The 23760-nt window shown below is 46.4% G+C and overlaps 1 protein-coding gene across 1 annotated transcript; it reads right to left on the bottom strand.

Annotated features, from left to right (window-relative positions):
- Positions 1-203: 203 nt before the first annotated feature.
- POU4F3 (POU class 4 homeobox 3) lies at positions 204-1522 on the bottom strand. The gene is made up of 2 exons (XM_077823921.1): positions 1403-1522; positions 204-1097 (listed from the first exon to the last, which is right to left on the bottom strand). The coding sequence occupies exons 1-2, from the start codon at positions 1520-1522 to the stop codon at positions 204-206; spliced, it is 1014 nt and encodes a 337-aa protein (XP_077680047.1).
- Between the last annotated feature and the right edge of the window lie 22238 nt (positions 1523-23760).

Here is a 23760-nt window from a genome sequence, read left to right as displayed (position 1 = left end):
TTGTTTTCAAGAAGACAGGACAAGAAAAGGGGGAGGGGGAAATAATCAGCGTGATGGGGAAGTTAATGGCTTTGTTGGTCGGTCGGTTTGAGTGAGAGTCCTCACGGAGATCCCTGCTCTTTATTTGAATAAAATATATAAAAGTCCAGGCTTAGAAGAGCCAGCAGCCCACCCCGTCCCACCTCGTCCAGCCCCTGGCCGAGTCAATGCACGGCGGAGTACTTCATGCGTTTCTGTTTCTGTCTCTGGTTGCAGAACCAAACCCGCACCACGTTCTTTTTCAGGTCCAGTTTCTCCGCTATGGCTGCGATCTTCTCCGAAGAGGGTCTGGGCTGGATGGCAAAATAGGCTTCCAAGGAGCGCTTCTCCGGGGCGGCGATGGAGGTCCGCTTGCGCTTCCTCTCGCTGCCACTGAACAGGTCCGGCTTGGTGTTCTTCTCCCTGTAGGCAGCCTCAGCCTCCTCCAGCCAGGCTTGGAGTACGGGTTTCAGGGCGATCATGTTGTTGTGGGACAGGGTGAGAGACTCGAACCGGCAGATGGTGCTCTGGCTGAGCGAGCCCACGCCGGGGATCTTGAGGTTGGCCAGAGCCGCCCCTACATCTGCCTGGGTCACCCCCAGCTTGATCCGCCTCTGCTTGAACCTCTCAGCGAAAGCCTCCAGCTCCCTGGGATCCGACTCCACGTCACTGATGCAGGACATGCCGTTGTGAGCCGAGACCGGGTGCGGGTGCCCCATACCCATGGCTTGGTGCAGGTGCCCCATGGCGCCCAGGTGGTGCGGGTGAATCTGAGCCGACATCACCGTGTGGTCGGGGGCCCCCATGCCGCTCACGGTCAGCGTTGGGGAGATGTGGTCCAGGAGGTCTCCATCCAACCCTGGGTGCACCGAGTGGTGGGGATGCGAAGTCAGGGCCGACGGATGCGAGATGGGCGCTGTGGAGGAGGTAGACGTGCATGGGACACTGCTCATGGTATGGTAGGTCGCGTCTGGCTTGAACGGATGGCTCTTGCCGTGGGAGACAATATCCACAGCCGCCAGAGCTTCAGCGCGGGCCAGCAGAGTCTCATCAAAGCTTCCAAATATATTGCCCTGGAGCTGCAAGCAAGAATGCGCATATTGGAGTCAGTGGGGAATACTGTCAACTCAGGATTAAAAAACATTTCCAAGCACAGAGATTCCTCCTCAAAGCTCAGGTCATAAAAATTAATATGAAGGCAGCAGCTTTGCTTGAATAGACATGTGGATCAGAGACAAGAGTGAGAGAGAGAGAAGGGGGGGGAGAGAGAGAGAGAGAGAGCGGTTCAGAGATATGCGATTGTTCTGGCGACATGAAAAAAACATTAAGCAAGTGCCTGTCAAAAAATGTGCCTTAAAGCAGTAATTATGCTTAAGCTACATACCTGCGGGGCTGGAAGGCAAACTCTGCGCATCGCCTCTGAACTGGAATGCAAGCTGGAGTACTTGGGCTCCTGCAGGGCAGGGTGCATAGTGAAAGGCTGCTTGGTGTTCATGGCCATCATCTTTGCACACCTTGCAGGTAAGCAGCCCCTGACATAGATTCAGGGTTGTCTCTCTGGCTTGCTTCTGTCAAAGTGAGCTATTTTCAATGACAGAGCTTCCCTCTCTCTCTCCCCCCACCTGCTTCTTCACTCATCTTACAAGCCGCCTGCCAGGAATGGGACCAGCACACTGTGCGCAGGCGTGCTGCACTGGAAGAATAAAAGGAAAGTAGCCCTTGGAGTCAAAGGTAGTTAGGAGCAAAGATGCCTCTGCCCTGACCCGGCCGTTGATTGAAAGGGAGCAGCAGGGTTCTTCAGAGCGCTGGGCTTGGTTTGAAAGGGCGGTCGCCTGATCCTCATAGAAAATGCTTGTTCATATTTTAAAATCAAAGTACAATTAAATTCTAAGGAATAAAGCAAAATCCCAGGGCAAGCCCTCCCCACTTTTCTCAGTTCCCCTGGCTGCACTCTCTGGGATTCGGGGTCTCAGACAGGGCGGGAGCAGAGTGGTCAGTACACTTAACCACGGGGAGAAACACGTTTGTCATACACAGAGCGCCGCTTTGTCATCTGAGGTTCTGCTGTGGAACCCCACGACACAGAAGTGAGATCAATCGGCCTGTTGGAGGAATGTCACTGCTTCAGCCAGGTGCCAGCCGACGGGTTTAAGATGGGAACCCTGCAAAAAAATGCACAATCCGCCGGTTCGATCTGTTCAAGTCTATGTGCAAACAGAGCAGAAAAGCCTCAGTACATGGATGGGGGAGGGGAAGAGGAACAGGTGCTGATCCTATTTAAATCAATAGCAAAACTCTCATTGACTTCAACCAGCAGGAGCAGGCAGGCCCTTGCAGATGGGATAGTGAACTCACGAAAGCTTATGCTCAGATAAATTTGTTAGTCTCTAAGGTGCCACAAGTCCTCCTTTTCTTTTTCCCTGGATACGCTCTGTCTGGGAAGTCTGGTCGGTTAGTCTGGGATTGTGTTCTAGGTTCTATCCCACCCAGCTTTTATTTTGAGAAGAGAAAACCTCATACCTCTTCCAGCACATTCACTGGGCTAAGTGCTCTGTTAAATAGAACAGGCTTTCACCATAGCATAGATGCTCCATGGCTCTTGTGAGGCAGAAGCGTCCTGCAAAGTCAAGTCAGCGATTTCCAAACTTGTTTTTTCAATCTTAGGAGCGCTGCGACACAAGAAGAATAAATAATGGATGTGAAATCCAGGTATAGCAGGGTGGCTAAAAGCTAAGGCTATGGACAGCGAGTGTATAAGGTTAGAGCAAACAACCCACCCAGCCAAACCAACCACAATTGGGGAGGGAGAACACTCATTTGGGTTTGCAGTTATCCAGTTTGCTGTAAAGTTTGTAAACGATCGCACTGGGTGTACACATGCAATGCATGCGCTTAAACAGAGACGGAGTTAGGAAGCCAGGAGCAGACAATGAAATATCACCGACTCCAGCATTAGGTTTCTGTGTAATGCACTTTAGTTTGACCAGCTATATTTCATAAAAGTGGCGGGCCTGTTTGAAACTTAAATTATTTCTTGCCCTTCCAGAAGCAGCTTTGCTCCTAGAGAAGACCGGAGTTTTTGGAGAAGAGCAAAGCAGACGCCTGTGACCGTAGGGCTTCGACTGTACATAACCATGTAGATGGAGGAACAAGTTCCTTCAACCCATGTGGATGATTTGTGGCGTTAAGGTTTCAGGGAAAGGGAAGGGGGGGAGAGAGACTCTCTCTCATTTAACAAAAAGAAAAGGAGGACTTGTGGCACCTTAGAGACTAACCAATTTATTTGAGCATGAACTTTCCTGAGCTACAGCTCACTTCATCGGATGCATACCGTGGAAACTGCAGAAGACATTATATACACACAGAGACCATGAAACAATACCTCCTCCCACCCCACTCTCCTGCTGGTAATAGCTTATCTAAAGTGATCATCAAGTTGGGCCATTTCCAGCACAAATCCAGGTTTTCTCACCCCCCCACCCCATACATACAGAAACTCACTCTCCTGCTGGTAATAGCTCATCCAAAGTGACCACTCTCCCTACAATGTGCATCCTAATCAAGGTGGGCCATTTCCAGCACAAATCCAGGCTCTCACCCCCCCCCCCCGCCCCCCGAAACACACACACTCACTCTCCTGCTGGCAATAGCTCATCCAAACTGACCACTCTCCAAGTTTAAATCCAAGTTTAACCAGAACGTCTGGGGGTGGGGTGGGGGGTAGGAAAAAACAAGGGGAAGTAGGCTACCTTGCATAATGACTTAGCCACTCCCAGTCTCTATTTAAGCCTAAATTAATAGTATCCAATTTGCAAATGAATTCCAATTCAGCAGTTTCTCTCTGGAGTCTGGATTTGAAGTTTTTTTGTTGTAAGATAGCGACCTTCATGTCTGTCGTTATCTTACCTTCATGTCATGACCTTCATGATTGCGTCACAGACATGAAGGTTGCTATCTTACAACAAAAAAACTTCAAATCCAGACTCCAGCGAGAAACTGCTGAATTGGAATTCATTTGCAAATTGGATACTATTAATTTAGGCTTAGATAGAGACTGGGAGTGGCTAAGTCATTATGCAAGGTAGCCTATTTCCCCTTGTTTTTTCTTACCCCCCCACCCCCAGACGTTCTGGTTAAACTTGGATTTAAACTTGGAGAGTGGTCAGTTTGGATGAACTATTGCCAGCAGGAGAGTGAGTGAGTGAGTGTGTGTGTGTGTGTATGGGGGTGGGGGGGACGTGAGAAAACCTGGATTTGTGCTGGACATGGCCCACCTTGATTACCATGCACATTGTAGGGAGAGTGGTCACTTTGGATAAGCTATTACCAGCAGGAGAGTGAGTTTGTGTGTGTGGTTTTTGGAGGGGGGTGAGGGAGTGAGAGAACCTGGATTTGTGCAGGAAATGGCCCACCTTGATTATCATACACATTGTGAAGAGAGTGGTCACTTTGGATGGGCTATTACCAGCAGGAGAGTGAGTTTGTGTGTGTGGGGGCGGGCGGAGGGTGAGAAAACCTGGATTTGTGCTGGAAATGGCCCAACTTGATGATCACTTTAGATAAGCTATTACCAGCAGGAGAGTGGGGTGGGAGGAGGTATTGTTTCATGGTCTCTGTGTGTATATAACGTCTTCTGCAGTTTCCACGGTATGCATCCGATGAAGTGAGCTGTAGCTCAGGAAAGCTCATGCTCAAATAAATTGGTTAGTCTCTAAGGTGCCACAAGTACTCCTTTTCTTTTTGCAAATACAGACTAACACGGCTGTTACTCTGAAATCTCTCTCATTTAAAGACAAGTTTAAGCGATATATTTTTCCTCACCTGGAGTGATTGTTCCTCTTGCTGGGCCCTTGTCTTGAAATTTACTCAAATCCCTATGGGAAATGTTAAGTGTTCTTAAAACTTTCTGATGACCTATCGGGCCCGATCCTGCTCCCATTAATTCCAGCAATAGCAGACTCAGACCTGATATAGATAAAACGGATGAGATCAATTATATGTCAGACCAACGGTATGGAAGAAAGTTGGCTTTGCGCATACCCCTGGGCACAGCAGAAGTAGGGAGACGCTGAGCCCAGTGGAAAGGAGATAAGGATAACCGTGTAGATAACCCGCTTTAATCAGCTCTCTTACACCTGAACAAACTATTTGCATCGGTAGCCTCACTCCTGGATTTGAGAGAGATCGGTGGTAGCACAGGGGAAAGGGCGATTGAGCCGTTTCCCTCTCTTGATTAGACTCCAGAGTTGAAGGTGCAGCAGTTAAACCAAGGCCTTACATACTCAAACTTTGACATTTCCCCTTGTAATTCTGATCTTCATGTGCCCAGCTTGGGGAAAAGGGAGAGGGAGAAGCTGTCTGACCGATTCCTTACAGCCTGAACTCTGCTAAACAATCAGAATAAAACATTTGCAGAATATATTTTAAGCCAGGTGCTCAGAGACAAGACAGCATATTTAAACTCCAGTGTTCCAGAATGCTGCCGACTGCGCTGTATCTAATTAAGGGGCTTGCTTGTGCGTCCCTACCTAGAGAAGGCAGCGTAAGCCTTATTATAATTCCTTTCCCTGGGAATCCAGACAGCTGAAAACTCACTGCACAAGACTGTTAATGCCAAACGCCATTTGTATGCCGTGCTCCTTCCTTTAACGAGATGTCACTGATGCTGCGGGGAGATCAGCGTTTTATGGCATGAAACACAGCCTTGCTATTTATAATATTTTGATCACGCCAAATCTTTCTTCCATTTCCAGTGCCCCATGCGGGAGGGGAACAAACTCTATGTCAACTGTGATAGATTTGTCCAGAGGGCAGTACAACAACTCAGCACCAACGGGGGGAGTAGAAGATTTCACGGTAAACTGTTGCTCACCTCATCCAAAATGTTAATGATGAGCAGCTGACCAAAAGCCTGACAAGATGGGGTTTCTTTACAAATTTAGCACCGACTCCTTCTCCTTTTTCAGTGACAGAACTCCAGTTGACTTCAGGGGAGCAAGAGTAGGTCCCTTAACTTGGACCAGTCTGAGCGTTTGTATATTATATTGACCAGGACAGGGGCCTTCCTTAAAGATCTGCTTCAGGTTTGCCTTGGACCAGTGCAATGGTGACTACTCTTTAAAAAATGTAAATGGATAATAGATACTTGCTGGCTTTGTAACATATCTTCCTCAAGACAACCCTTAGCCTCTTTTGTACATTCATCAAGGCAAGAGGAACCAGGATTTTAAGTCTTAATTTAAACTTCTGCGGGTGGTTGCGTTGAGGTTAACATTGGTTAGCTAACTGGGGAACCACCCTGCAGTTCTCACTCTGGGAAAACTACTAATAAAACCAGAGCTGCGGGTCAGGCCCCTGGTTTGGTAATTCCAACCACACCGCTCTATATTACACAACAGGAGGAAGCCAGTGATAGCTCAGGTGTACTCTGCATTTATCAGTACCATAGTAGCTAAGGCTAATCCTTAAAACTAAGAAATTGTTTCCACTGAGGAGCTGATTTTAACAGGGAGTAACAACACACGGGAACGTGTAAAATATAGAACAACTTCTTCAATGTCTTACAGCCAGGGGGTCCCTGCAACCCTCCAAGTTCTTAGTTCCACAGGAACTTAGATTCAGCACCAGCCCTGAACTAAGTTTATTAGAATAATACTTGCACTTTTTCTGAGTAGCTGAAAGTACTTTGCAAACATGCATTCACAAAGCTTCACCGCACCACTGTAACATAGCTATTAAAAACTGCAGAATATATTGTACAGTACAGTAGGGTAAATTGAAGCTTAGAGATGTTAAATTACTTCCCAGCTGATTTAAGCTCCTATAAGCTTAGACATTGAATAATAATTATGACATGGCCATATATATTTCATAGGCTGGAAGTAACTTTTCCTTGAATCTTTTTTTAAAAGCAGAAAAAAGGAGATTAGTGAAAGAAACATACTTTTACTATTTACTAGTTATAATTTGGGATCCTCAAAATCTTCACAGTTCTTCAGATATTTCTAGACTCTAGCCAAGCTTTACTTTTTGATGGTCTGGAGATTTAAATATACTGACAATTGTGAAATCTCCAGTTCCTCAGAAGAATGAAGCCTAGTCAAAGTTTAAAAGTTTTTGAAGATTCCAAGGCCCTCAAATCATAACAGGGATTTGGTGTAACACCGTATCAAAATAAACTGTTTCATCGCTCTCCTAACCAGAAGCATTAAGCATAATGTGTTGTTCACAGAAAGCTGGAGGCCCAGCTTCGTCCTAAAGATTCCCTCTTTCCCCTCTGTAACCAGAAGCTAATATGCCAGAGATATCACGATTCTGGCTCTCGCAGCATGTGAATCCAGTCAAACTAATAACTAGCAATATATGTTGTATCCCCCTCCAAGAAAAAAAGCAGAGACTCAAAGCTCACAATTGAGCTTTATACATGTCCAGCTGCTAGAGGCATCAACAAGGAGCCCAATGAAGGGGAAAGAAGCTAAATGAGACACATTATAGAAAAACTACTGCAAACTCTGTATGTTATGGGATGTGTGTCTTCAGCGTACATGAGATACTTATAACCATTGTTTCCCAAGTCTGCTGTCAGTAATAAGAGGATGAGGGAGAAGTTTGAGTCTAAACTTAACTAAATTAACATTATATAGGCCTTTTCACCTGTAGATCTCAAAGCGCTTTAAAATGGGAAAAGGAAACCCATTCTCTCTTTGTACTTTGAATCAGGGCCACACGAAAGGACAACTGAGAGGTGTGTCTCCCCTGCAAAACCCAGGAGAGATTAAGCAACCCCACTATTTCACTAGGAGGGTGGTGTGGGAAGGGGGGGTATAGCTATGGGGTAGCTCACCACAGACCTAACCCATGAAGAGGATTGAACAGGTGGGAACATTACAGGGTGGAACAGGAGAGTTTCAGACCCTGGAAGAGCATGCAGGGGTGTAATCAGGAAAGCCAAAACACAACTGGAGTTGCAGCTAGCAAGGGATGTGAAGGGTAACAAGAAGGGTTTCTACAGGTATATTAGCACCAAGAAAAAGGTCAAGGAAAGTGTGGGACCCGTAATGAATGGAGGAGGCAACACAGTGACAGATGATGTGGAAAAAGCTGAAGTACTCAATGCTTTTTTTGCCTTAGTCTTCACAGACAAGGTTAGCTCCCACACTGCTGTCCTGGGCAACACAGTATGGGGAGGAGGTGAGCAGCCCTCAGTGGTGAAAGAGCAGGTTAAGGACTATTTAGAAGAGCTGGACATGCACAAGTCAATGGGTCCAGATTTAATGCATCCAAGGGTGCTGAGGGAATTGCCTGATGTGATTGCACAGCCATTGGCCGTTATTTTTGAAAACTCGTGGCAATTGGGGGAGGTCCCAGACAAGTGGAAAAAGGCCAATATAGTGCCCATCTTTAAAAAAGAGAGGAAGGAGAACCTGGGGAACTACAGACTGGTCAACCTCATCTCAGTCCCTGGAATAAATCATGGAGCAGGTACTCAAGGAAACCATTTTGAAGCACTTGGAGTGTAGGAAAGTGATCAGGAACAGTCAACCTGAATTCACCAAGGGCAAGTCATGCCTGACCAACCTGATTGCCTTCTATGATGAGAAAACTGGCTCTGTTGATTTGGGGAAAGCAGTGGATGTGATATATCTTGACTTTAGAAAAACTTTTGATATGGTCTCCCACAGTATTCTTGCCAGCAAGTCAAAAGAGTATGGATTGGATGAATGGACTATAAAGATGGGTAGAAAACTGGCTAGATAGTTGGGCTTAACAGGTAGTGATAAATGGCTCGATGTCTAGTTGGCAGCCGGTATCAAGCAGAATACCCCAGGGGTCGGTCCTGGGGCTGGTTTTGTTCAACATCTTTATTAATGATCTGGATGATGGGATGGATTGCACCCTCAGCAAGTTTGCAGATGACACTAAGCTGGGGGAAGAGATAAATATGCTGGAGGGTTGGGATAGGTTCCAGAGTGACCTAGACAAATTGGAGGATTGGGCCAAAAGAAATCTGATGAGATTCAACAAGGACAAAGTGACAGGTTTCAGAGTAACAGCCGTATTAGTCTGTATTTGCAAAAAGAAAAGGAGTACTTGTGGCACCTTAGAGACTAACCAAAAAACTAACCAATTTATTTGAGCATAAGCTTTCCTGAGCTACAGCTGTAGCTCACAAAAGCTTATGCTCAAATAAATTGGTTAGTCTCTAAGGTGCCACAAGTACTCCTGTTCTTTTTAAGGACAAAGTGCAAAGTCCTGCACTTCGGATGGAAGAATCCCATGCACTGTTACAGGCTGGGGACCGACCGGCTAAGCAGCAGTTCTGCAGAAAAGGACCTAGGGATTACAGTGGAAAAGAAGCTGGATATGAGTCAGCAGTGTGCCCTTGTTGCCAAGAAGGCTAATGGCATATTGGGCTGCATTAGTAGGAGCACTGCCAGCAGATCGAGGGAAGTGATTATTCCCCTCTATTTGGTACTGGTGAGGCCACACCTGGAGTATTGCATCCAGTTTTGGGCTGCCCACTACAGAAAGGATGTGGACAAATTGGAGACAGTCCAGCGGAGGGCAACAAAAATGATCAGGAGGCTGGGGCACATGATTTATGAGGAGAGGCTGAGGGAACTGGGCTTGTTTAGTCTGCAGAAGAGAAGAGCGAGGGGGGATTTGATAGCAGCCTTCAACTACCAGAAGGGGGGTTCCAAAGAGGATGGATCTAGGCTGTCCTCCGTGGTGGCAGTCGGCGAATGACAGAAGGAGGAGTAATGGTCTCGAGTTGCAGTGGGGGAGGTCTAGGTTGGATATGAGGAAACACTATTTCACTAGGAGGGTGGTGAAGCACTGGAAGGGGTTACCAAGGGAGGTGGAGGAATCTCCATCCTTAGTGGCTTTTAAGGCCAGCTTGACAAAGCCCTGGCTGCGATGATTTAGTAGGGGTTGGTCCTGCTTTGAGCAGGGGGTTGGACTAGATGACCTCCTGAGGTCTCTTCCAACGCTAATCTTCTATGATTCTGTGATTCTAAGAGCAGGCGGCAGCGTGCGGCCAAGAACAGGTTTTGAGGTGGCCCCTGTGATCTTGATGCACTGGAATGCTCCCCTTCCCTTTATTCCGGAGAGCTGGCGGCAAAAAGACAAGGCATCGAAGAAAGCGCAGGACAGATGAGAAGTTCGCGGCGTGCCATCACTTCCCATCAAGCCCAAGAACTGCACAAATGGAAGTGGAACATTACCCAGGCTTTGAAAGGCAAAGAGAGCAGCTTCCTCCCATCAGGGGGGAAAGTGGCGCGTTGTCGCATAGCTCCATGCCCTGATTTATGATAAAAAATTTAAAGGAAATCATTTATATTTCAAAGGGCCTAAATAGCTGCATGAAAGTTTTATCTAAAGTGGCACTGTATTTATAGGCAGCCCCGCTATGCTGGAGGTAATTAATAGATGGATAAATTTCATGTCTTTGTTATTTTTTTTTCACCCTTCCTTTCTTTGGCACGGTCTAGTTGAAGTAAATAAATAAAGGGGGGAAATGCAGAAGCGTGCGCTGAGCTCTTGGCAATGCTTTTGTGCAGGCAGATCCCCTCCGATGTTAAATGCTAGTGGACTGAGCGGACACTTCGTTTCCAGAGCTTTGCGGCTTCCCGTTCACCCCAGAAGTCGGGGAGACAGACAGAAGAGTCCCCCTTCCTAGCGCACGCTGCTCCCACGTTGTGAAAATGAAAGCACGATTTAGAGGCTACACGCCAGCTAAACGTTACAAGCTCAGCTGTAGGGTTCAGGTCACAGCTCGAACCAATCCTCCTCCCCCCCACCGCCGCCCCCCATTGTCAGACAATCACGATCCTAGCCTCCCCCCCCCACCCTAAGGTGCGTGTTTTGAAAGAAACCAGACTGGTTCGTCTAACCGCGCAGCGCGCTCTAATTAAAGCTGTAAAATATTGATGTTTCTGGCCCTGTCTGTTGCTGTTACACCTTACAAATAGAGGAGAGAAGTCCAAAGGATAAACAATAACAAGTTAAGAGAGTCCAGATGGTTTGCCATCAGAAAGTAGCTGCAGCCTAAAAGGTGTCACTTCAATAGATTTGAGAGATCATTCACCTCCTGCTAAATAATTAATAGTATTTCTTGAAAGAAAGAAAGAAAAAACCTGATGCAACATCACTAGTGACTCATTCAAAATCTGCAGGTAAAAGTCGGATTTCAAGTGTGCTTTTTACCCACTAGCCTGTTTTATTCTCTGACCCCAGTTCAAAGACTGAGGGAAATGGGGAGCCCTACAAAGGAGGATTACATTCTCCCTTAGGTCTGAGCCAAAGCCTGGCGGAGTCAACGAGATCTGACTTCAGCTTTGAGTTTGACCATAATATAAACTTCGAACAAACGACCATGAACTTCAGAGAGACAACCCCGCCCCCAACATTCTACACTCTGTATGCAACATGCCAGCAGCAGCTTTTGCCAACGTAAAACCAGAAACTTACCGAACAAAATACTGCAGAATGTTTTATTTAAGTGTTAATTGCATTAGATTCTAGTGCATAATTACTTGCAGGTCTAGACCTTCTGGGAAGAGGAGATGATGCTTTACATTTCAAGATCTGTGTGTAAATTAAACCATATATGTAAGTTAAGCCAAAGATCTTCTGTTCCTTTTCTTTTCCTAACTGGGGTCTAGACACAATGGCATGTGCTTGCTTCCTACTCCAGAGAACTTGATCAGACAGAGTAATCGTTCCATAGCCTGCAAGGGGACGTGGGTTGGTTCTTGTTTTGCTTTCTTGCACTTTTCTCAGTTTTCCATCTGAGAAACTTCTTAGCGTTTCCAGGCCCAGCTTAAGAACTAGAGCTAAAGTTATTCTTATTTTACTGCTGGCATTGTCAGGTCCCAATTATTTACTGTAAAACACATAGTTCGTTTTGAAAGAAGGATGAAAGCAAGGGTGATTTTGACTTTTGAAGAAACCCCTATACTTGGGGCTTAGAAAGCAGATTTCTGACATCATAAAAGAACAAGAAACTCTGCCCACGGTATGACATAGCTGTTCTGCTGAACAATCTGATCGAAGAAATATCTAAGGTTACCCAGACAGTCAATTATTCATCAGCTAAACGGCAAAGCATCAATTACCTGGCTTGATTCTCTCATTCATTAAGGAGATTGAACAGCCCAATTTAACAAAGCCAAAGAAAAGTTGCTAAGTTACAGCAGCAGCAGTGGATTGCCTGCACATTGCCTGAAAGTCTGCTAAACAGGTCCCCTAGAGGGGAAGTTTGTGGAATATAGAGAAACACCCAGGATTCAATTATATATCAGTCACTGTCTGTGCAAGGTTGAAGGAAACAACATATAATGGGTTTACAGAGATATAGTGGTTTTGCTGAGTTTTAACTCAATCTTTATGTGAACTTAATGAGAGTTTAGCTAAGGAAGTAAGCCTTAATAGAAGTCTTTGGTAGAAGGCACTGGAAATAAGGCACATGAAATGAATGTTTAGAGTAAGAAACAAATAGTAAGGGAGGAAGATCCCCATTACAGGAAGTTATAACAAATACAGGGGTGGGGTGGAAACCTCTTTTGTGATAGTGTATTAATGTAGTGGAGCCAGCCTTATGCATAAGTTGCACAGATGACCTCTTAGGGCTCCTGACACTGACTTGTCAACTCGCAAGCCAGTGGGACCCCAAGGGGAGGATTCTCACTGCTTAACACTGACCTCCCCCTTATCCTTTTGCAGTGGGAGTGGAGGTAAATCCAGCCCAGATCAACACTCCCCAGCAACTTGGGAGTTCTGGCTTAGAGATTGTCAGAGGAAGGTTTCTTAAGCAGGCTTTTGGCTGCTTTCTATCTCAGGGAGAGGAGAGCGCAGTTTGGAAAAGGGGAATCCGATCTCCTGGTAGAGGAGCTTCAGCATGTTGATAGCAATGGAGACGGTGACAGGAAAAGCACAGTACTAAAGTACAGTTGCACTCTGAAAAGAGGCTTTAGTACCCACGTTGCTGGTGAGAAAGGAGGCAGAACAGAACACACTGTGGGCTGCTGGGGCTTTGTTGGCTCTGTCGGGAAAGGAGTAAAAGCTTGGTTATGTAAGTAAAATAAGCAGCTTTAATTAACATGTTGCAGTTAGAGGACCTTGCAAACAGTAATTTATACTCTCAACTGCTGCTGTGAAGTAGTTATTGCCCCCATTTTACAGCTGGGGAATCCCAGGTACAGAAAGTGCATAGGCCTGATTTTCACAGGTATTGGGCATCCACCGCCCCCACTGACTACAGCGGAGCTCACCCTTAGAGCCCAACTTTCAAAAAGGACTATGTCTACGCTACGAAATTAGGTCAAATTTATAGAAGTCGGTTTTGTAGAAAGCGTTTTTATACAGTTGATTGTGTGTGTCCCTCCACACAAATCCTCTAAGTGCATGTAGTCGGCGGAGTGTGTCCACAGTACCGAGACAACCGTCGACTTCCAGAGCATTGCACTGTGAGTGGCTATCCCACAGTTCCCGCAGTCTCCGCCGCCCACTTGAATTCTGAGTAGAAATCCCAGTGCCTAATGGGGCTAAAACATTGTCGTGGGTGGTTCTGGGTACATAGCGTCAGGCTCCCGTTCCCTCCCTCCCTCCTTCCGTGAAGCAAGGGCAGACAATCATTTTGCGCCTTTTTTCTTGAGTTACCTGTGCAGACGCCATACCACGGCAAGCATGGAGCCCACTCAGCTAACCGTCACCATGTGTCTCCTGGGTGCTGGCAGACGCATTACTGCATTGCTACACAGTAGCAGTTTATTGCCTTTTGTCAGCAGACAGTGCAGTATGACTGGTAGCCGTTGTCGACGTACTCCTGGGTGCTCTTTTAACCAGGTGCCTGGGCAAACATGGGAGTGACTCAGCCAGGTCATTTCCCTTGTTTCGTCTCATGGCAATTCAGTCCCGCACCGTCTTTTAATCAGCAGCCAGCAGAAGACCACGGCCAGCAGTCATACTGCACAGTCTGCTGCCAGCAAGATGTATAAAGATAGATGAAGTGGATCAAAATAAGAAATAGACCAGATTTGTTTTGTATTCATTTTCTCCTCCCTCTGTGAAATCAATGGCCTGCTAAACCCAGTTTTGAGTTCTATCCTTGAGGGGGCCATTCAGTTTCTTGCAAAACCACCCCCTTTGTTGATCTTAATTCCCTGTAAGCCAGCCCTGTAAACCATGTCATCAGTCACCCCTCCCTCTGTCAGGGCAATGGCAGGCAATTGTTTCGCGCCTTTTTTTCTGTGCAGACACCACACCACAGCAAGCATGGAGCCCGCTCAGATCACTTTGGCAATTAGGAGCACATTAACACCACACGCATTATCCAGCAGTATATGCAGCACCAGAACCTGGGAAAGCGATACCGGGCGAGTAGGCGACATCAGAATGGTGACGTGAGTGATGAGGACATGGACACAGACGTCTCTCAAACAACAGGCCCTGGCAATGTGGGCATCATGGTGCTAATGGGGCAGGTTCATGTGGTGGAACGCCGATTCTGGGCTCGGGAAATGAACACAGACTGGTGGGACTGCACAGTGTTGCGGGTCTGGGACGATTCCCAGTGGCTGCAAAACTTTCGCATGCATAAGGGCACTTTCATTGGAACTGTGTGACTTGCTTTCCCCTGCCCTGAGGTGCAAGAATACCAAGATGAGAGCAGCCCTCACAGTTGAGAAGCGAGTGGCAATAGCTCTGTGGAAGCTTGCAACCCCAGACAGCTACCGGTCAGTTGGGAATCAATTTGGAGTGGGCAAATCTACTGTGGGGGCTGCTGTGATGCAAGTAGCCAACGCAATCAAAGATCTGCTGATATCAAGGGTAGTGACCCTAGGAAATGTGCAGGTCATAGTGGATGGCTTTGCTGCAATGGGATTCCCTAACTGTGGTGGGGCCACAGATGGAACCCATATCCCTATCTTGGCACTGGAGCACCAAGCCGGCGAGTACATAAACTGCAAGGGGTACTTTTCAATAGTGCTGCAAGCACTGGTGGATCACAAGGGATGTTTCACCAACATCAACATGGGATGGCCGGGAAAGGTACATGACGCTCCCATCTTCAGGAACTCTGGTCTGTTTCAAAATCTGCAGGAAGGGACTTTATTCCCAGAACAGAAAATAACCACTGGGGATGTTGAAATGCCTATAGTTATCCTTGGGGACCCAGCCTACCCCTTAATTCCATGGCTCATGAACCCATATGCAGGCAGCCTGGACAGTAGTCAGGAGCTGTTCAACTACAGGCTGAGCAAGTGCAGAATGCTGGTAGAATGTGCATTTGGACGTTTAAAAGCGCGCAGGCGCAGTTTACTGACTCGGTTAGACCTCAGCGAAATCAATATTGCCACTGTTATTACTGCTTGCTGTGCGCTCCACAATATCTGTGAGAGTAAGGGGGAGACGTTTACGGCGGGGTGGGAGGTTGAGGCAAATCGCCTGGCCGCTGGTTACACACAGCCAGACACCAGGGCGGTTAGAAGAGCACAGGAGGGCGCAGTACGCAACAGAGAAGCTTTGAAAACCAGTTTCATGACTGGCCAGGCTACGGTGTGAAAGTTCTGTTTGGTTCTCCTTGATGAAACCCCCCGCCCCTTGGTTCACTCTACTTCCCTGTAAGATAACCACCCTCCCCACCTCCCTTCGATCACCACTTGCAGAGGCAATAAAGTCATTGTTGCTTCACATTCATGCATTCTTTATTCATTCATCACACAAATAAGGGGATAACTACCAAGGTAGCCCAGGAGGAGTGGTGGAGGAGGGAAGGACAACGCCACACAGCACTTTAAAAGTTTAACACTTTAAAACTTATTGAATGCCAGCCTTCTGTTGCTTGGGCAATCCTTTGGAGTGGAGTGGCTGGAGGACCCCCACCGCGTTCTTGGGCGTCTGGGTGAGGAGGCTATGGAACTTGGGGAGGAGGGTGGTTGGTTACACAGGGGCTGTAGCGGCGGTCTGTGCTCCTGCTGCCTTTCCTGCAGCTCAACCATACGTTGGAGCATATTGGTTTGATCCTCCAGCAGCCTCAGCATTGAATCCTGCCTCCTCTCATCATGCTGCTGCCACCTTTCAGCTTTAGCCCTCTCTTCAGCCCGCCACCTCTCCTCCCAGTCATTTTGTGCTTTCTTGCACTCTGACATTGTCTGCCTCCACGCATTCATAGAATCATAGAATATCAGGGTTGGAAGGGACCTCAGGAGGTCATCTAGTCCAACCCCCTGCTCAAAGCAGGACCAATCCCCAATTTAATCATCCCAGCCAGGGCTTTGTCAAGCCTGACCTTAAAAACTTCTAAGGAAGGAGATTCTACCACCTCCCTAGGTAATGCATTCCAGTGTTTCACCACCTTCCTAGTGAAGAAGTTTTTCCTAATATCCAACCTAAACCTCCCCCACTGCAACTTGAGACCATTACTCCTCTGTCCTGTCCTCTTCTACCACTGAGAATAGTCTAGGAACCATCCTCTCTGGAACCACCTCTCAGGTAGTTGAAAGCAGCTATCAAATCCCCTCTCATTCTTCTCTTCTGCAGACTAAACAATCCCAGTTCCCTCAGCCTCTCCTCATAAGTCATGTGTTCCAGACCCCTAATCATTTTTGTTGCCCTTCGCTGGACTCTCTCCAATTTATCCACATCCTTCTTGTAGTGCGGGGCCCAAAACTGGACACAGTACTCCAGATGAGGCCTCACCAATGTCGACTAGAGGGGAACGATCACGTCCCTCGATCTGCTCGCTATGCCCCTACTTATACATCCCAAAATGCCATTGGCCTTCTTGGCAACAAGGGCACACTGCTGACTCATATCCAGCTTCTCGTCCACTGTCACCCCTGGGTCCTTTTCCGCAGAACTGCTGCCTAGCCATTCGGTCCCTAGTCTGTAGCTGTGCCTTGGGTTCTTCCGTCCTAAGTGCAGGACCCTGTACTTATCCTTATTGAACCTCATCAGATTTCTTTTGGCCCAATCCTCCAATTTGTCTAGGTCCCTCTGTATCCTATCTCTGCCCTCCAGCGTATCAACCACTCCTCCCAGTTTAGTATCATCCGCAAATTTGCTGAGAGTGCAATCCACACCATCCTCCAGATCATTTATGAAGATATTGAACAAAACTGGCCCCAGGACCAACCCCTGGGGCACTCCACTTGACACCGGCTGCCAACTAGACATGGAGCCATTGATCACTACCCGTTGAGCCTGACAATCTAGCCAACTTTCTACCCACCTTATAGTGCATTCATCCAGCCCGTACTACTTTAACTTGCTGACAAGAGTACTGTGGGAGACCGTGTCAAAAGCTTTGCTAAAGTCAAGAAACAATACATCCACTGCTTTCCCTTCATCCACAGAACCAGTAATCTCATCATAGAAGGCGATTAGATTAGTCAGGCATGACCTTCCCTTGGTGAATCCATGCTGACTGTTCCTGATCACTTTCCTCTCATGTAAGTGCTTCAGAATTGATTCCTTGAGGACCTGCTCCATGATTTTTCCGGGGACTGAGGTGAGGCTGACTGGCCTGTAGTTCCCAGGATCCTCCTCCTTCCCTTTTTTAAAGATTGGCACTACATTAGCCTTTTTCCAGGCATCTGGGACTTCCCCCGTTCGCCACGAGTTTTCAAAGATAATGGCCAATGGCTCTGCAATCACAGCCGCCAATTCCTTTAGCACTCTCGGATGCAACTCGTCCGGCCCCATGGATTTGTGCACGTCCAGCTTTTCTAAATAGTCCCTAACCACCTCTTTCTCCACAGAGGGCTGGCCAACTACTCCCCATGTTGTGATGCCCAGGGCAGCAGTCTGGGAGCTGTCCTTGTTAGTGAAGACAGAGGCAAAAAAAGCATTGAGCACATTAGCTTTTTCCACATCCTCTGTCACTAGGTTGCCTCCCTCATTCAGTAAGGGGCCCACATTTTCCTTGGCTTTCTTCTTGTTGCCAACATACCTGAAGAAACCCTTCTTGTTACTCTTGACATCTCTTGCTAGCTGCAGCTCCAGGTGCAATTTGGCCCTCCTGATTTCATTCCTACATGCCTGAGCAATATTTTTATACTCTTCCCTGGTCATATGTCCAACCTTCCACTTCTTGTGAGCTTCTTTTTTACGTTTAAGATCCGCTAGGATTTCACCGTTAAGCCAAGCTGGTCGCCTGCCATATTTACTATTCTTTCGACTCATCGGGATGGTTTGTCCCTGTAACCTCAACAGGGATTCCTTGAAATACAGCCAGCTCTCCTAGACTCCTTTCCCCTTCATGTTAGTCCCCCAGGGGATCCTACCCATCCGTTCCCTGAGGGAGTCGAAGTCTGCTTTCCTGAAGTCCAGGGTCCGTATCCTGCTGCTTATCTTTCTTCCCTGTGTCAGGATCCTGAACTCAACCAACTCATGGTCACTGCCTCCCAGATTCCCGTCCACTTTTGCTTCCCCCACTAATTCTTCCCTGTTTGTGAGCAGCAGGTCAAGAAAAGCTCCCCCCTAGTTGGCTCCTCTAGCACTTGCACCAGGAAATTGTCCACTATGCTTTCCAAAAACTTCCTGGATTGTCTATGCACCGCTGTATTGCTCTCCCAGCAGATATCAGGAAGATTAAAGTCACCCATGAGAACCAGGGCGTGCGATCTAGTAGCTTCTGCGAGTTGCTGGAAGAAAGCCTCATCCACCTCATCCCCCTGGTTCGGTGGTCTATAGCAGACTCCCACCACTACATCACTCTTGTTGCACACACTTCTAAACTTAATCCAGAGAGACTCAGGTTTTTCTGCAGTTTCGTACCGGAGCTCTGAGCAGTCATACTGCTCCCTTACATACAGTGCTACTCCCCCACCTTTTCTGCCCTGCCTGTCCTTCCTGAACAGTTTATAACCATCCATGACAGTACTCCAGTCATTTGAGTTATCCCACCAAGTCTCTGTTATTCCAATCACATCATAATTCCTTGACATCACCAGGACCTCCAGTTCTCCCTGCTTGTTTCCAAGGCTTTGTGCTCTCTCAAAAGAAATTTTGACCAATGTTTTGGCATTTCGTCTGTGCTCTCTCAGTGTGGAAGGACAGCATGAGCTCAGAGAACATTTCATCACGAGTGCGTTTTTTTCGCCTTCTAATCTTCACTAGCCTCTGGGAAAGAGAAGATCCTGTGATCCTTGAAACACATGCAGCTGGTGGACGAAAAAAAGGGACAGTGGTATTTAAAAAGACATTTTCTAGAACAGTGGCTACACTCTTTCACGGTAAACCTTGCTGTTAACATTACATACATAGCACATGTGCTTTCATTACAAGGTCGCATTTTGCCTCCCCTCACCGCATGGCTAGCCCCTCACCCCTCCCCGTGGCTAACAGCGGGGAACATTTCTGTTCAGCCACAGGCAAACAGCCCAGCAGGAACGGGCACCTCTGAATGTCCCCTTAAGAAAAGCACCCTATTTCAACCAGGTGACCATGAATGATATCACTCTCCTGAGGATAACACAGAGAGATAAAGAACGGATGTTGTTTGAACGCCAGCAAACATACACTGCAATGCTTTGTTCTACAATGATTCCCGAGTACGTGCTACTGGCCTGGAGTGGTAAAGTGTCCTACCATGGTGGATAGAATAAGGCTGCCCTCCCCAGAAACCTTTTGCAAAGACTTTGGGAGTATATCCAGGAGAGCCACGAATGCCAGGGCAAATTAATCATTAAACATGCTTACTTTTAAACCATGTATAGTATTTTAAAAGGTACACTCACCAGAGGTCCCTTCTCCGCCTGGTGGGTCCGGGAGGCAGCCTTGGGTGGATCCAGGGGATACTGGCTCCAGGTCCAGGGTGAGAAACAGTTCCTGGCTGTCGAGAAAAATGGTTTCTCCGCTTGCTTGCTGTGAGCTATCTACAACCTCATCATCATCATCTGACTCGTCCCCAAAACCTGCTTCCGTGTTGCCTCCATCTCCATTGAAGGAGTCAAACAACACGGCTGGGGTAGTGGTGGCTGAACCCCCTAAAATCGCATGCAGCTCATCATAGAAGCGGCATGTTTGGGGCTCGGACCCAGTGCGGCCGTTTGCCTCCTTGGTTTTCTGGTAGGCTTGCCTCAGCTCCGTAAGTTTCACGCAGCACTGCTTCAGGTCTCTGTTATGGCCTCTGTCCTTCGTGCCCTTGGAGATTTTGACCAATGTTTTGGCATTTCGAAAACTGGAACGGAATTCTGATAGCATGGATTCCTCTCCCCATACAGCGATCAGATCCCGTACCTCCCGTTCGGTCCATGCTGGAGCTCTTTTGAGATTCTGGGACTCCATCATGGTCACCTCTGCTGATGAGCTCTGTGTGGTCACCTGCAGCTTGCCATGCTGGCCAAACAGGAAATTGAAATTCAAAAGTTTGCGGGCCTGTTCCTGTCTACCTAGCCAGTGCATCTGAATTGAGAGTCCTGTCCAGAGCGGTCACATTGGAGCACTCTGGGATAGCTCCCGGAGGCCAATACCATCTAATTGTGTCCACAGTACCCAAATTTGACCCAGCAAGGCTGATTTCAGCGCTAATCCCCTTGTTGGGGGTGGAGTAAGGAAATCAATTTTAAGAGCCCTTTAAGTCGAAAAAAAGGCTTTATCGTGTGGACGGGTGCAGGGTTAAATCGATTTAACGCTGCTAAATTCGACCTCAACTGTTAGTGTAGACCAGGGCTTAGTGACTTGCCCATTGTCACATGGAGAAAGTCTATATCCTAGGAAGGTCTCCCTGTCTTGCGCCTTATATGCTAACAATCCTTCCGGCCCTTCCATTATAAATTGAATAGACCAGGGTGAAATCCTGGTTCCACTATAATCAATTGGAGTTTTGCTATTAACTTCAGTGGGGCCAGGATTTCACTCAAAGGACACACAGTTCCAGACAACAACCATACTTTAAAGTAGTTAAAGTGTAAGAGCAATCTAATACATTCTCAAAATGGTGAAAGGAGATGAAAATAGGTTTGTTCAAAAGATTTTTACATGAAAGATCAGGTCCCTGAAAACTAGAAAATTACAAGATTAACAGCATTAAACAAAAAAGGTGCAAGAAAAAACTGATTACAAACTGGGATAACTTTATCAAAGTTAGAAAACGCATATTTGAAAAATTTTGGGGGATTTGAGGTATATGCCTTAAAAGAGTCAAATTTTCATTCATACTCCAATTGCATACAAAAAGGTTGTAATGATTCTTCTGTTTGCAAGTGTAAAAAGCACTGATTACACATCTTTCTGCTTAGCAAACACAGAAACCTGCTTGCATATGCAACCATAGGCTTAGTACACATAACCTGCCATAGGTGCAATTTTATGAACACAAATGAGTGCACGCAGTTTAGCAAGCATAAAATTTGGGGCACTATGTTTGAAAATTTTTCTTCAACTTGAGTAGAGATGATGAATGTGGATTTGTGAGGAGGAGGCCTGGCTAAGTTAATTTGCTGTTTGTGGGGATCTTTAAGTTAATTACCACTAAGATGCTGTAGGCACGGGGAATGAAGTGAATGTTACTGGATTACAAAAATAAATTAATATTCAACACTAAGAATTACTGTCTAGTGTCAAGTAAGTTGTGATATAAAATAAATTTAGGTCATACAATAATTAAAATTAAATAAAAAACTTGTGCAACGCCACAAAGTATTGACTGTAAACAGTAACTCCACCATCTGTAAAATAAATTGCCAGTAAAGTAGCTTAGGTCTTGTTCATAGTGTCAAGACTGTCAAGTGGAAGATAAAGTTTTCTGATGGCATCAACACTGAAGAATAAAAAAAAAGCAACAATACAAAGAGGTCCAGAGATACTTGACTCAGATTTTGGGCAGGGAGTGAAAAGGTACATTTGAGCTAAAAAAGGTAAAGGACTATTTAAAGAACCAAAATTCAGAGCACTTATTCCATGTAGCAGTACCTCAGAAACAGCTTTAAAAAAAAAAAAAAAGGAATCTACAATAGTGTAGATTTCCTCTTTCCTGACCTCAAAAGCACTTTACAAACACTAGTGGTTTGAGGTCTAACTTGTGATGAAGGTAACCCCACTTTCCAAATGGGTAAAATATAGGTGTTAAGAGGCTAAGTGACTTGCCAAAGGTCACACAGCTAGACAATGGCAGAGGCAGAGAGAACCCAGGGGTCCAAAACAGTTTCCTAATTACAGATTACTACAGGAAACTCCTTGAAGCCATTACTATCCCAGTGGATATTTCATTAAATAGCTACAAAATTTAGAAACTGAATTGATACTGCAAAAATATCCTTCCTTACATAGCCCATCAGCACGCTATAATCTCAAGTGACCTGCTCTGCTTAGGGGGCCTTCAAACAGAAAATGGACTGTTGCAACATGTGGTCAACATCTAGGCCTCCATGGGTCTCTTCTCCCCTTGATGAGTGACTGCCATTGAAGCTAATACCTGTTACCTTGTGTTTTCTTGTGTTCTCGTCCAGTGTGCACGTGAACGTGTCCAACACCAAGGCAGGAGCTTCAGCCTGAACTGTGATTGCCCCTCAGATGCTTTTGTCAGTTTCAGGACAGCCTCTCTCATCTCATTGATACAGATGTAAGTGTGAAGTCTGAAAAAAAGTTAAATAAAGTTCCTGAGTCCTGCTGAGCTGTGATTGACAATCGACATAAGACATGAAGAGGTGAGGGACAAAGCTGGCAGCATACTACCTCTGTGCTCTTCCGACTCCTGCCAGGGGGCTGGGGCTACTCTAACTTGAACCAACATTGACACCCATCTCAATGTCATTATACTGGCTAAGAACTGATGGAGCATAGCAACTTGCATCCAACATTTTATACGTGAAAGGGGTAACAGAGCCAGTTATGCCAGTGTTACAGCACTTGGGGACCCCCAGCTTCCCAACTAGGGTAATTCTGTGCCAACAGAGCAATTCGAAGAGACCTTATTAGGGCCCATATATTCTACTTGCAATACAGCTAATCTGCTAATTTATCACCTGGGACAGCAGAATTAAAAATAAACTAATAAATTAGAAAATGGCACAGCTGAACGTACCTTCTCCAAACTATTCTGGGGAAGTAGGGGACAGTTAGATAATTCTGTTCAATGAGATTTTGGGGGGAGGGAGGGGAGAGGAAGCCAGAGCCTATAATTGAGACAAAGTAGTAAGACTCTTAAGCAGAAGTTTCCAGTAAGTACCCATCTTGTCAGCATTATTGATCTGTTCTGGCAACATACAGCATATTCATGTGCCATATAATTCAGCAGTCATTGTCAAAATGGATTGCGTGAGCAATAACAGGCTTCCACCAACAACTCAGAGCTACTCTATTCTCTGACACACTGATGCAGTCTGGCCATAATTTACTTCCCTCTTGTGAATGGCAAATTGCCTTTCAGGTTTTGGTGATGTCTGTCTGAAATCCTTGCAGGTTCCTGCTGCTGATTGGCTAAGAACTGTGCACACAATTAGTCTGTGTTTGTTACTGTGTTCCACACCCATATTGTTGTCTTATGCAGCTGCTAAGTCTTATCCTTTAGACTGTAAACAATATGGGAAAGGACTTGTCATGTACTCCATGTTTGTACAGTGCCGTGCACTAGCAATATACAAATGTTAAATAGGCCAAGAAATAGGGGAATCTGTGGGAGCATTCTGTGGTGGTAGGAGATGGATTGACAGCTCTGAAATCCTGTTTCTTCATAGCATAGGTAGGGCACTGGCAACAACCATGCAAGCTGCCCCGCACACAGAGGAGAGATTC

The sequence above is a fragment of the Eretmochelys imbricata genome, chromosome 8, assembly GCF_965152235.1.
Source record: "Eretmochelys imbricata isolate rEreImb1 chromosome 8, rEreImb1.hap1, whole genome shotgun sequence".
Lineage (NCBI taxonomy): Eukaryota > Metazoa > Chordata > Testudines > Cheloniidae > Eretmochelys > Eretmochelys imbricata.
This window is presented reverse-complemented; position numbering and strand designations above follow the sequence as displayed.